The 14,828-nt window shown below is 55.3% G+C and overlaps 1 protein-coding gene across 1 annotated transcript in view; it reads right to left on the minus strand.

Moving 5' to 3' along the window:
• Positions 1-645: 645 nt before the first annotated feature.
• Positions 646-14,828, minus strand: part of LOC144722087 (hepatocyte nuclear factor 6-like) — a 54,845-nt gene continuing 40,662 nt past the window's right edge. Inside the window, exon 2 of the mRNA XM_078600214.1 lies at positions 646-953. Coding sequence (XP_078456340.1) covers positions 646-953 — 308 coding nt within the window. The remainder of the gene's footprint in view (positions 954-14,828) is intronic.

Raw genomic sequence — 14,828 nt, forward strand, 5'->3', positions numbered from 1 at the left:
AGTCTTTGGTTTCGCACGTAGATATTTGGAGCTCGAAAAATAAATAATAACAATAAAGCTGTAGAGTGAAGTAGTAGCAGAGGAAACTGCTTTGTGCCAGACGATCCAAACAGTTGCAGAGGGGGGGGGGGGGCGCGGAAAGAAAGAGGAGGCCGTCAGACTTTGGCTCGCAATCTTCGTCGTGTGCGGCGGGCCGAGGGTTAAGGCCCAGAGACCGCTCGGCAGAGAGAGAGAGAGGCGTGGGGGGCGGGGGGGCCCAGCGAGCTCCTCCACGCCGCCACCGACGAGTCGCCCCTCGCACACCTCCTCCTCCTCCTCCGCCCGCGCCCTCGTGCGCGTCTCCCGCTCACAACTCCACGCGGCCTCCTCTGTTTTCCCACCAGCACCACCAGCACCACCACCAGCACCACCACCAGCACCACCAGCAGAAGCAGCAGCAGCAGCGGCGGCGGCGGCACCTCCACCGCCCACCCAGGCCGACCCCGGCAACCCGCTCCCCCTCCCTGGCTCCAAACCAGCGACGACCGCCGTTGTGTAAAACTCCTCCGGGCACCGGCCTCCGTGCCACAGCGCCGCCAACGGAGACCCGGCGGCGTTGCTCCGTCCCCTCCCTCCGCCTCCCCCACCCCCCCCATCTCCCCCAACTCAGGCTTTGGTGCAGGTGCCGTGGACCGAGCCGGCGCCCGAGGAGGCTCCCGAATTGGCGCCGGGACCCCCCTCGTCCGACCACTTGTCGAGGCTGCGGCGGCGCGCGTTCATGAAGAAGTTGCTCACCGTGCTGAGCTCCAGGCCCAGCTGCTGCGCGATGGTGATCTGCATCTCCTTGGACGGACGCTTATTCTCCTTGAAGATGGCGAACAGAGTCCGGCGCTGCACGTCCGTGAACACCAGGCGCTGCTTCTTTGGTTGGCTGCCCTTGTCGCGTCCCTGCTCCTGCTCCTTCCGCTTGCACGCTGCGGACAGAGGGAGGGAGGCCGGGCGTCAGGGCGGCGACGGTGGACTGTGGCTCGCGCACGTGCCCACGCACGTGCCCACGCACGTACCCAAGCACGCGCCCACGCACGTACCCACGCACGTACCCACGCACGTACCCACGCACGTACCCACGCACGTACCCACGCACGTACCCACGCACGTACCCACGCATGCGCAGGAGATGCACCTGCACCCTCGCTCACTCGCTCGCGAGTACACACGTGCTCACACTCACATGTAAAGGTTTGCTCGTTCTCACGCTCGTTCTCACACTCACTCTCTATTACACTCACTCACTCTCTATCACACACACTCACTCACTATCACATTCACTCATTATCTATCACACACACTCACTATCACTCTCACTCACTCTCCATCACACTCACTCACTAGCTCATGTGGGACAGGAAGGCAAGCGCGTTTCTCGCTGCTCATTAGCGGAAATTCACCAAATCTGCCACGGTGAGTGCAGCAGTTTGACAGGACTCGACTCCAAGTCAAGAAGGGCGTGAGTTTGAATCCCCATTAGCGTCGCACTCAGCCTATCATCCCTCCAATATTGGGAGAAAAAAGTTCAACTCTGTAGGAGGTTTAACAATAAGTGTCCTCTGAATATCCTCCTCCGCGGCATATGAACGTGGAATTTCCACCACTGGCTTAAGAAGATCACAAACAGGGATGAGCTCCATCCCACGTTCTTTGAGCTGACGTTAGCGAGTGTGGGATTCAAGATTAAGTTCATTTAGATTTTTTACACGGATGATGGTTCCGTGAAGCCAGTTTTTGCCCGGCTATTTTACACGGCAAATCCGTGGCGCTGCATGAGCAACAACAACAACAACAGCAACAACAACAGCAACAACAACAACAACAATGTCAATATCGCAAAGCAAGACGTACAGGGCCCTTACGGAATGTCACAACCCTCACTGGGGTAGAAGACGCGAGCATGCAAAGTGGACTTGTAGAGCGTCAACATGACACCACACATCAGCAACATTGCACACGGAGACAGCGGGCGTCGTGGTGTCATGGAGAGACAGAGATAGAGAGACAGAGACGCCAGCAAGCGGTAGGCGGAAGAGGAGGAGAGGAAGACGATGCTGAGACGGGACTTGGACAGGGAGACGGAGCCGACAGCACGGATCGCTGGGCTGGTCAGGGAGCTGCAGGCGAAGGGGGCAGCGGGGGGGGGGGAGGACGATCGACGAAAGGTTTCGATGACCTCAAGAGGGCGACCCTGAGCCTTGCTGACCCCACGTGACCTACTGGACATCTGTGAGAACGAGAGCTTTGCAGCTCATCGGATTTCTTCTGCAGTGTCAATAAATGTGTTGATTCCGAGATACGGCGTGGCCTGCAAGGGGTGGGGGGGGGGGGGCACCAGGAGGCCGCTAGCAGCCCGCTAGGGCCTCACAACGAAGGACACTGGGGGCCCAGGAGATGAGTTGTTGACACTCGCCGCTTAGTAAGAAATATAAATAGAGAGAGGAGAGGGGGCTATCTTCTGGGAGGTGGTTCTTAGTATCTGGTGGCGTGCGTTCTCTCTCCTCTGGTGTGAGGGTCACGTCTCACTCTCACTCCACACCCCTCACCCCTCACTCCTCACCCCTCACTCCTCACGCTTCGCTTTGAAACACAGAGGGGGTTGGGGTTGGGGGGAAAGCATCTGACGATGGGGAGAACACGGTGCACGGTGAACATGTCTGCCTGCAAGTCATACAACAGAGTTAGACACGCATAGTGAGACACGCAGAGTTAGACACACAGAGTTAGACACACAGAGTTAGACACACAGAGGTAGATACACAGAGGTAGATACACAGAGTTAGACACGCAGAGTTAGACACGCAGAGTTAGACACACAGAAGTAGACACACAGAGTTAGACACACAGAGATAGATACAGAGTTAGACACACATAGTTAGACACCCAGAGTTAGACACGCAGAGTTAGACACACAGAGGTAGACACACAGAGTTAGACACGCAGAGTTAGACACGCAGAGTTAGACACGCAGAGTTAGACACACAGAGGTAGACACACAGAGTTAGACACGCAGAGTTAGACACACATAGTTAGACACCCAGAGTTAGACACGCAGAGTTAGACACACAGAGGTAGACACACAGAGTTAGACACACATAGTTAGACACCCAGAGTTAGACACGCAGAGTTAGACACACAGAGGTAGACACACAGAGTTAGACACGCAGAGTTAGACACACAGAGATAGATACAGAGTTAGACACGCAGAGGTAGACACACAGAGGTAGACACACAGAGGCAGACGACACACAGAGGTGGACACACAGAGTTAGACACCCAGAGTTAGACACAGAGTTAGACACGCAGAGGTAGACACACAGAGGTAGACACACAGAGGCAGACGACACACAGAGGTGGACACACAGAGTTAGACACACAGAGTTAGACACGCAGAGTTAGACACACAGAGGTAGACACACAGAGGCAGACGACACACAGAGGTGGACACACAGAGTTAGACACACAGAGTTAGACACCCAGAGTTAGACACGCAGAGTTAGACACACAGAGGTAGACACACAGAGGTAGACACACAGAGGCAGACGACACACAGAGGTGGACACACAGAGTTAGACACACAGAGTTAGACACGCAGAGGTAGACACACAGAGGTAGACACACAGAGGCAGACGACACACAGAGGCAGACGACACACAGAGGCAGACGACACACAGAGGTGGACACACAGAGTTAGACACACAGAGTTAGACACGCAGAGGTAGACACACAGAGGTAGACACACAGAGGCAGACGACACACAGAGGTGGACACACAGAGGTGGACACACAGAGGTAGACACACAGAGGCAGACGACACACAGAGGCAGACGACACACAGAGGTGGACACACAGAGTTAGACACACAGAGGTGGACACACAGAGGTGGACACACAGAGGTAGACACACAGAGGCAGACGACACACAGAGGTGGACACACAGAGGTGGACACACAGAGGTAGACACACAGAGGCAGACGACACACAGAGGTGGACACACAGAGGTGGACATGCGGGAGGAGAGCAGCCAAGAGAGTGGTTTGCAAGCCCAGAAAGTCAGAGGCAAGTGGAAGCGAAACGGTGACATTGTGCGCGAAAGTTTGCAGCTGTCGGATGACAAGCCCGTGGGTGAATCTACGTCCCCCTGGTCTGTAGACCTTACTTTGTGCGCTGATGACTGGCGATGGATACTGGGCCATTCCAGCAGTGCTCTCTATAAAGTCTAACGCACACACACGCACAGGGACAAACACACGCGCACACATCCCACGTTTTAGCCTCGCACACCGAGCGCTGGGTAACGGCGGCATGACACAACAGCGACGTCATCGCGACGACCCCGCGCGGCCCGCGACACGGCTCCGTCTCCCCACTGCCAAAGCTTCGCGCACACCGCATCAAAGAGAACATTTCAAGGCCGAGCAAACCTAGGGGTTGAACGACCCACGCGCGCGCTCCTCTCGTCGGTGTCATTCGAAGCACGTTTCAGGTTTGGGCAAAGTTTTCGGGCCGCCACCGAATGTCGGGTCCACGTCTCGCAGTGGGGGGGGGGGGGGGGGGTGCCGCTTGCGCGCCGATGAGGACGTCGGTCACGCGGCCGCTCGTCCGTCGTTCCGTTCGCGGGTCCTGTTGTCCAAAAGGGTCACAGCCAGGGACGGGCGGTCAGGGGAGGCAGGGGAGGCAGAGCCTCACCTGTAGTACTCCAATGAAAATAGCTGTTACGAAAAGTCTAAAAAAAATCAAGTAAAATAAATATTAAGATTGTCCCACTGATCTGTGTTATAAATGTCATTTCTGTACGATTCCGATCATTTTTAATAGTCAAAATCGCCAAAATTTGCGGAGCTCCGCTGCAAATACAGGGAGAGACGAGAGGTGAGGCAGCGACGGGCTCAGCCTCCCCTCTGATTGCGCAACCCCTCAGTAACTGGATGGAGCGCGGGCAATAAGCGCGTGCCTGTTACTCTCTCAGTATGTCACCAATGTAATGTTTGTAGACCCCTTCATTACATGTCCTCGCCTTTCATATTCCAGGTAACTTATTTCACGTATGTGTATAAAGATATTTAGGCTCGCTGGTCTCGTCATGAAACTGCAATAAGAAAGCACCAGGGGAGGCAGCTGTCACATCTGCCTCCCCTTAGTGAGGACACGCCCCCCTCCTCAGTGTGTGAATCTGGCTGTGACACTAACCAGTGCCTCCCCAGCCATTGACCTCACCGCACGTCACTGATCACAACCCCCCCACCCACGCACCCACCACTCTCTTGGCATGCCCAGTAGCCAAGAGAGAGGGAGAGAGATGGGCCAGTGGACTCTGTACTCCAGCACGCGCCCGTGTGTTGAACTTCTTTCGCACCGCACGTAGCCAACCGTGCTAGTCGGAGGTGCGGCCACGCGCGTGGTCGGCTTTGCCTCCTGCCTCCACCGCCGTCATCAGCCACTGCCACTCCACTGCTGGATGAACGCCTCCTCGAGCCAACTGCCGCCTCGCGCTCCCTTGCGAAGTTAACAACCCGGCTGGCACCTGCACACAGGGTAGCCACCGTCTCCACACGCCAGGTGGTGGCTAGGATCGCGAGACCCTGAGCGACTGCATGGGGAGGGAGGACTTCATCCAGCAGTGGATTGGTCACAGCTGGCGCTGAAGGTGAAAATGCAACGGCATCTCAAGAATCGCCTCCAGCGAGTCGAGCTCGTCAACGGACCTGTGAGGCACGGCGGCCACGAGAGGGCATGCGAGAGGACTCGGTGCGGGAACTTCTTGTGAGCGTGCGGCTGTTGACGGAGCTTGCGGGACCACCAACTTACAATTTCACCGTCTGGCGGTCAAGGCGAGATAGCCGCGCCAGGAGCAACAGAGGGTATCGTCATCATCATCATCGCTGTGACGTCTCCTTCGTTTGTTTGGTTCGGGGCATTGCGACGTGAGACGTTGCATGTGGTCTGTTCTGGATGAGCCACAGTTGCACACCACTGTATTGTAATTGCGAATAATTGCAAGATATTTTATTAATAAGTTGTATTTCTTTAGCTTGTAAACTATGCAACCCTCCTCGATGGCAGGGCCAAAGTGCCATGCGGATCGTCGACGGGCCAGTTGCTGGTTCCATTTCGTTCACGGGAACCCCGCGGCGAGGGTCCAGGAGGAGGGAATCTCGACGTTAAAGATCCCCGTGCCGACACCGGCAAGAGCCGTAGGGGCCATTGCGTGCCCCGTGTCACGGCTCCAATGTTTTTGTTGTTGTACCAAAGTTTGAAACCCCCCCCACCAACCCTCTCCTCCACTCCCCCCCCAAAAAAAACAAAACCTCTCCGCAAATTACTCATCGTACGTATGTTTAACTTCTTTCGCACCGTACGTAGCTAACCGCGCTAATCGGAGATGGGGGGCGATGACAAACCACACACACACAAAACAACGTCCAGCGAACACTTAGCAGTGCCCTCCCGAAGGAAAGCCACGGAACTCACAGAGCGAGGCTCTTGCCGGGTAAACCATCGGAATGCCAAAAACGAAACATCGCCGCTCTCTCTATCCGAGAGTCTTACGAGTCGAGACCAGCACCGTCCAACATCGAACCGCACAGTACAACTACACCAGCAGCAGCAGCGGGGCCGGGTTCAACTGAGCTTAAGTCGAGAGCGCTAATCTATGCAATGGGGTTGTTGTTGCTGTTGCTGCTGCTGTTTTGTGTGTTTGCAGTCATCGTCGACCGTGCCGAGGCCATCAGCACTCAGCACAGCCGAGAGCCCAGTTTAATCCCGGGTGGGAGCACGGGGATTTAAATGCGGGATTTCAGCCGTGATGGCTCAGTGCTCCGACATTGACACCGCGGGAGACCTCCCAAACCCACCCCCCCCCCGTCTCAGCCACTCAGCAACCCTCAAAGCCCCCTCCAAATTGAAAGCCAAAGCCCTGGGATTGCATGCATGGGTGATGCGGCTCCTGGGGCTCCCCAACGTTCCGAGCGTCCGCGTCGAATCATCGATCGGCAAAGCAATCGTCAGGGCTCGTGACCTGGGAGGGCTCGTGACCTGGGAGGGCTCGTGACCTGGGAGGGCTCGTGACCACCTGGGAGGGCTCGTGACCTGCGAGGGCTCGTGACCACCTGGGAGGGCCTTGCGACCTGCTGCGGCTCCGGGCCAACCGCAGGCGGCGGCTCTTGGAGGACCGCGGCGCGGCTCCTGGAATTCGATATCAACAAAATAAAATGGCTCTTATTGTTGCTTTTGTATGCCGACCCCTGACCACGGAAGTCCAGTTTACCATGGGATTTCAGTTTACCATGGGATTTCAATTTACCATGGGAGTCCAGTTAACCATGGGAGTCCAGTTTGCTATGGAATTTCAGTTAGCCATGGGAGTCCAGTTTATCATGGAAGTCCAGTTTACCATGGGAGTCCAGTTTACCATGGGATTTCAGTTTACCATGGGATTTCAATTTACCATGGGAGTCCAGTTAACCATGGGAGTCCAGTTTGCTATGGAATTTCAGTTAGCCATGGGAGTCCAGTTTATCATGGAAGTACAGTTTACCATGGGAGTCCAGTTTACCACGGAAGTCCAGTTTACCATGGGAGTCCAGTTTACCATGGGAGTCCAATTTGCTATGGAATTTCAGTTAGCCATGGGAGTCCAGTTAACCATGGGAGTTCAGTTTGCCATGGAAATTTCAGTTTACCATGGAAGTCCAGTGAACCATGTGGCAGGGGGGTGGGCATCCTGCGACTCTGGGGCTGCATGCGGCTCATGAAGGACTGCTTCGAGACTTTCATTGATGAAGCAGGACCATCAGCGGTCTCGTGCATTGCGGCTTTTGAAAAAGAACGTTTTGTTTTAAACGAATTCGACTTTTTTCTCTCTCTCTTGTTGTTGTTGTTTTGGTTTCCCACCCCCTTTGCTCGTGACGATACCGCGTGCTCTGGATGAGAAGACGTGCCGGAAAGTAAGACGCACACCGACCGCACCCCTTTATGGCAATAAAACAGGTGTTAAAATGTTTAAGCACCAAATATAACCCCTTTGCAAGTAATCGAGTCTCTGCATGAGCCACACGGCGTACTTGCGGTGAACATGAAGACAAACACGTAGCTCTGATAATAATGTTACACGCGTTGTCTTGAATACTAATGTAACTACAGCAAGTCCCCGACTTACGATATTTCGATCTTACGATGGCGATATGACAACATTGTAAAATATTTTACATTTCGCACGGCAGGCAAACGCAGCAGCGTACGAGGTACGATACTGTGCGTTGGGACGCTGCCGGGATGTACTGTACGCATATAGTTTATACAGTACGGCACTGTAAATTGCTCTGTTTTGCTAATTTATCACCATTCTTTAAGACTTCTGGGTAGGCGAGGCCGTTTTTCGACTTACGATATTTTCGACTTACGATGGGGTCGTCGTAACGCATCTCCATCGTAACTCGGGGACTACCTGTATAATGTCATTATGCATTGTATTGTAAACTGATTGGCCTACTCGAGCGACAGCAGCGGCCTTCTTCACGGCCAGTCTCACCACCAGTGTCAGACCAGAGAACGACGCCAAAAGGCGAACAGCGCAACCCCAGTGCACGCATCGGAGCGTTTATAGCTCGGGTCGATACTGGCAAAATATGTCCCAGAACGACAACCGCCGCCGTTCGCCACGAAGTGACGGTGGCGTCACCGCGGCGCGTGTGCCAGGCTAGGTGCACCTTTTGCGGCCACGTGTGAAAAGTGTCGGAGGCTCGCCGGAGAGGTCAGCGCATGAGACGCACCGCCAACGACCGGCGACCGATTTTTTTTTCAATTTGCACGTTTCAAAGAGATGGCACGTGCGCATTGTGGGGGCGTGTAAAGAATAGGCGGGGGGGGGGGGTCCAATGTGAATATTGTCTACAAATCGAGGGGGTTGGCACCAGACCAGAAGCGTTGATGTCATGTGGAGCAACAAGATTTGACTTTGCGCTATTTGCGGAAGCGAAACGTTACCGCCCTAATTAGATTAAAATGAAACGTGGGACGTGAATGAAAGCGATTTCTTGAAAAAAGTAAATAAAAATGTAAACCGTGTTTACATTTTTGTTGTTCTTTGTCACTACTGTAGGTGGTTGTCAAGGGGACCCCCTGCATGCCCCCCACGCTCGCTACGCTGCTGACCGTCACTAATGCTCACCCCTGCAGAGTCTCCCTCGGGGAACCACGGGTGTATGGTGTGTGTGTGGTGTGTGTGTGTGGTGTGTGTGTGGTGTGTGTGTGTGGTGTGTGTGTGTGTGGTGTGTGTGTGGAGCGTGTGGGGCCCAAGTGTGTGTGGTGTGTGTGGTGCATGTGTGTGGTGTGTGTGTGGTGTGTGTGTGTGGTGTGTGTGGTGTGTGTGTGTGGTGTGTGTGTGGTGCGTGTGTGTGTGGTGTGTGTGTGGTGTGTGTGGTGTCTGTGGTGTGTGTGTGGTGTGTGTGGGTGGAGTGTGTGTGTGGTGTGTGTAGTGCGTGTGTGTAGTGGGGGCTCCGCGTGCGTGCTCTCTGCGGCGCGCGCTCTGCGCTGCAGTGACGGACATCGGGCAGCAGAGGGGACACGCGGCGCGTGGAACCAGCGCCATCCTCATCCTCCTCGCTCTGCGCACCCACTCCCCCCCCCATACATATGGATTTGCCGCAGTGACCGTATCTCTCTCTCCGGTGTCTCTCCAATGTCCCCCCCACCCGCCCGCCGCCTCCCCGAGCCAGACGAGAGAAATCAGAAAGCGAGACGATGCGACCACGATTTTTCAGATACAATGGTGCGAGTTCGCAGTGCCTCGCTCCACACCCTCCTCCTCCGCTACCTTTCTAATCCACCCTCCTCATCCACCCTCCTCATCCACCCTCCTCATCCACCCTCCTCATCATCCCTCCTCTTTGTCCCGTTCTCGGTGAGAGGCGCTCGCCAATTGGTAGAACCTTCATGAGAAATGAGCTGCGCCTTCCTGTCCGATTTCAATTGATCACTCCTGGTTTGCGATAACGGAAGAGATGTGGACGAGAGATAAGAGATGGGGGCGAGATGGGGGCGAGATGAGGGAGAAATGTAGACGCGCGATAGAGCCGTGTGGTGAGATGGCAGAAGGGGTTATAGGCGAGAGTGAGTGAGATAGCGAGATTAGAGAAATGGAACACAATTCGGGATGAAAATAGATGCCGACAAGATAAGAGACGAGACGGATTAACAATTGTCTTTATATATTAATTAGCTCCTTGTGTTTATGAGGTATTTGAATTCGAGCTGTATATATGTGTACCTGATCCAGCCCTACGTTTTTGTGTATACACCCTTTTGGGCTATTTGGGTGCCGACGCTTTTGCCAGAGGGGGGGGGCACTGCGGACAAAAAAAACCAACCCACACCCACCCACCCCCACCCACCCATTCACATCCACTGACACCCACACCCACCCACCCACCCACACCCACCCACCCACACCCACCCACATCCACCCACACCTCCTCATCCCCCCTCGTGGCGCTGCTCCCCACCGCTCCTCCAGACGCGGCCACCGCGCGCACGCGGGACTTGAGTCACCGCCACAGCGACACTCATTCGCGAGGCGGTGGAGGCGATTCCACTCCCCCCCCCGCCCCCCCCCCCCTGCTTCTGAGTGCACACGGAGACTGAGGATGGGAGCCCCCCCCCACACTCACTCACCACTCCTCGCCTCCCACTCCCCACCCTCCACTCCAGAACGTGTCCGTGTAACAGCCCACGTGGTGCGTGTCGCGAGGGATCTTTCACAATCAGAGGATGTATTTATACTGGGGGAAATCCGATGAGCTGAAAAGCTCTTTTCTTCTTTAACAGATGGCCACTAGACGGAGCGGGCGAGCAAGGTGCCCATATTCTTTGGGTCTTTCGGTAATGTCACGTAGATAGGTAAAACAAAAATAATAAAATAAACAAAAAACTACGAGGTTTCGATCGCAGCACAAGCGATCATCAGGAAGAAAAGGGGGGAACCTATCTACGTGACTTTACCGAAACACCCAAATAATATTAATTCCTGCAGTCACGAAAGCTTTAAGTCAAGATTGAAGGTGTCCAGACTTGGAGCTGAACGGGCCCAGATAGCACGGACGGATGGGGGAGTGGGAAACTCAGGAGTGGGAAATTCAGGAGTTGGAATTCCAGAATGGTGCGGTGGTGGTCAGTTCGCTCGCCACTGAGGCGGTTTGCACTTTCGCGATGGTTCGATTCCCGCTACAGGCGCCTCGTAATTTATTACGTGGTAGCTGACGATCAGTGTAACTAACGGTTAGTTAACCGCCGACATACTGTATCTATTAACCCGGACACATGCGTCTGATTACCTGCCCCATTAGTGACGTGCCCTCCTCTAGCTTAACCAAGTAGAGTCAAACAACCCCATGGTGACGTCTGCGAGGGCGGACCACGGCGTGCCGGTCATGCGAATTATGCACCGAGATTCACTCCAAAGTCTCAAATCTCTGGCCAACCCTCGCGGGCTCTCGCAACGCCATGCACGACAACACCAGGCAAGGCACTGGCGGTCACCTCCACACACAACCCACTGACCAGATCCTCGGCCCTGCTTGGCGTCCGAGATCCAGGGGAGATGGCGAGACGCACTCAGGACGATTGTGGCGTGCGACGTTTCTCGCCTGCTTATCATACGGGGGGAGGGGACACACCGATCAGTGAACGAAGCCGGGTCCGCACCTGAGCGAGCAGTTGCGCGCCACGTTGGTTTTTGCGTGCAACTGGAATTGTTTCAAAGCGCGCGCGTGTTGGCGCTCACGCAAGCAGAGGCACGACTCGTCCCACGGTGACGGCGCTGCGAGAGAATTGGTCGGCTCAATTGGTCGGCTCAATTGTTGGCTCAATTGTTGGCTCACGCGTGGACCCGGCGTCAGATAACACAACCGGCGACGTGGTTCACATTTGAGTTGACGTCCCGTCCCCGGGTTGAGCCCCGCTGCATTCGTGCACTGCTTGCAGCCATTTGGTCAAACCACTGCTGGGTGACTGGGCCCTCCGCACGCCACGGATGGGGTTTTGTTTTGGCCATACTTCACCACGCTGGTCAGTGCGGGTCGGTGAAGTGGAGGGGGGGGGGGTTCCCGGGATCGGTTCAGATATCACTCGCCACTGATGTCATCCGTGGCCGGCAATCGAACTCGGGTCTGAAGCACGGCGCGCTAACCACTGCGCCACCCCTCCACACTAAGAAAAAGTGTTCACCTATCACTGCCAACATTCGATGGACTGTGGTGCAGTAACGTATCGTTGAGTGGCAAATGGTCGAGGAGGTATATGAACATTTCTATTATTTACTCTGAACATTTAACAACCAATTACATAATTACGTATACTTACACAACGTGTCGATGCGAACACACACAACTCCAGTGCTGTCGAGGTGAGGCTTATAAATAGACACACAACTACAGCAATAACCTGGCCCTAAATTCAATAAATCACATTTCGTCTTTCCGTTCCGTATTCGCCACGCAGACCCAATGCGCGTTTGCATTTTGTCGGCGTAACGGCGCTGCGGAGTTCACGTGAACCAGCAGCCCGGTTTTGCCTCATTCTGGAGCTCATCGGCAGAGTCGGGCGCGGCCAACACAAACTCCCGCGTGGCCTGCGAGATGCTCTGCTGCTCTGCATGGCCACGCCACGGGCCGCCAGTGCAAGGGACGGGACGCACCGGGCGACCCGAGTTCGATTCCCGCTTGAGGCCCCCCCAACACCTCAGCCTCAACTGGTGAGATGCATAATCAACACTGGGAAGACAAAGGTGGCCGGGCGCGTTTGCTTGACACCCCACCCCCTCCCTCGTGTGCCGCAGTGCCAGCCTTCACGGGTGCTGCTCGCTAACAGCACTTGCCCCAACAGTCTGTTGGAGGCTATACGAGGGATATTTGTCTTTGTGATGTAAAGTGTTTGTCATTCCTCGAGATATGAAGGGGCGGCGAGGCAGTAGATTGGCAAAACAAAAATGGATGCGCAGTGCAGTACATGCACACGATTAAATAAATAGTCCGTTGGCGGAAGAGTCGAACGTCTGGCGGTAAAATTATCGCAAAACTCCTCCGCCGTAGATTGATACTCGGCTCACTCGCTCTCACACCTGTGCAACGAACAGTCTTTTGGAGGAGGGGAGGGGGGCGGTCAAATTGCGTAAGCAAAAATGTGTGTCGTAAGCTCTGCGCCACCCGACACAGCCAATTAATAAAAAAGCTGCCGCGCGATTAGCGGCACCGCGGGTGTCGCTGTCGCGGGTGGCGATGTCACGACACTGAACACGTCTTGGTGTCACGTGGCAGCTTTACTCATTGGCCGCGTCGGGTGGAGGAGGGTTTACGACACCACACACACACACATCTTGCTTACGCGGCGATCTGGCCTCCAGCAATCAACGACGACGATGATGATGACGAATCACACCTCAGAGGGAGTCTCTTCGTTCGGTGATTGTATTCACTCCCCCTCCCACCCCACCCCACCCGGGACGCCGTGAATGGAACCCCACGGATGCCACAGAAAGTCGCTACGCTGCGGGGCGAAGCGCCTCGCCACCCGCGGTGTCTACGGGCGCCCACGTGGGGTTCGAGACGCCCTCCGTAAAACCAAACCAAACAAACATAGCGGCCCTATCTCGCCCCCTCCCCGCCATAAACACAGAGGCCCCTGTGCGCGTGAACCCACACGCGCGCACACACCAGCCAGAGCCGGCTACTGCCCACACAGATAAAGACTCCCTCCACCCAACCACCCTCGTGTAGACTTTATAGACTGTTGGCTGGGGAAAGTGATGATGTTTACACATCGCACCGGTTGCCTATAATGGTTTAAGGCCGAGCCGACTTCAGGGAGGTTTAACCATCCGCTTTTTTTTAAACCATAGGTTTAACCAACTTTCTGCTTGTGCAGCCGTGGTGGTGCAGGGTTCGAACTCGGGTTTGCCTGGTTCGTAGTGCAGCCGGAGCGGGTCAACCCACTGCGCCACCGCTACGCCTGCTAGATTTATATAGGGCCTGTTCGCGTCCTGTTTTATTCCAGGGCATGTGGCACCCACACGAGTGCCTGCATCTCGTGCCACTCACGCCGGGTTCGTGGGTCAACAACCCACTTGCTGTGCCGGCACCTGCAGGCCAAATAGCGCGTTCCCTTGCAAGCGGGTGGCCTCGCGCTCGTGGCAATCTTCGCGTGATCCACCAACCCAACCCCCTCCCCCCGGGCCCGCATTGCGCACCGCGGTTGGTGACGTATGACGCGAAAGATCCGCACTTCCTGAATTATATTCGTGGCCAATCGGCGCCTTGAGCAACGCGCAGTGTGGAGGACCGGGCGTGGTGAAGTCTGGTTAAACAAGAGGCCGCGGCTGGCTCGGCGTTTGGAGGCCCTCATCCAGCAGTGGATGGAGACCTGCCAGACGCTTCGAGAGCGGCTCCTCCCGACTTAAAAAACGAAGCCGTGGCGGCGGTGATCCTGAGCAAGCAGTGGAATGTCCTCGTTCCTGTGACAGGTGGGGGGGGGGGGGCAGTCCATCCACACTGCGTGGATTGTATTCTATGTTTTAACAAAAAGGTTTGCCGGCTGGTTGGCTGGCTGGACGTCACCGTTCGCAGGGACGGACGGTGACGTCCAGACGGACTAGCTGCTCCTTGTAAAAACAAACCAAGGTGCGTGTGTGTATAGGTGCGTGTGTGTATAGGTGCGTGTGTGTATAGGTGCGTGTGTGTGTAGGTGCGTGTTTGTATAGGTGCGTGTGTGTATAGGTGCGTGTGTGTGTAGGTGCGTGTGTGTGTAGGTGCGT

This window comes from Lampetra planeri, chromosome 13, assembly GCF_965212315.1.
Source record: "Lampetra planeri chromosome 13, kcLamPlan1.2.h2, whole genome shotgun sequence".
NCBI lineage: Eukaryota > Metazoa > Chordata > Hyperoartia > Petromyzontiformes > Petromyzontidae > Lampetra > Lampetra planeri.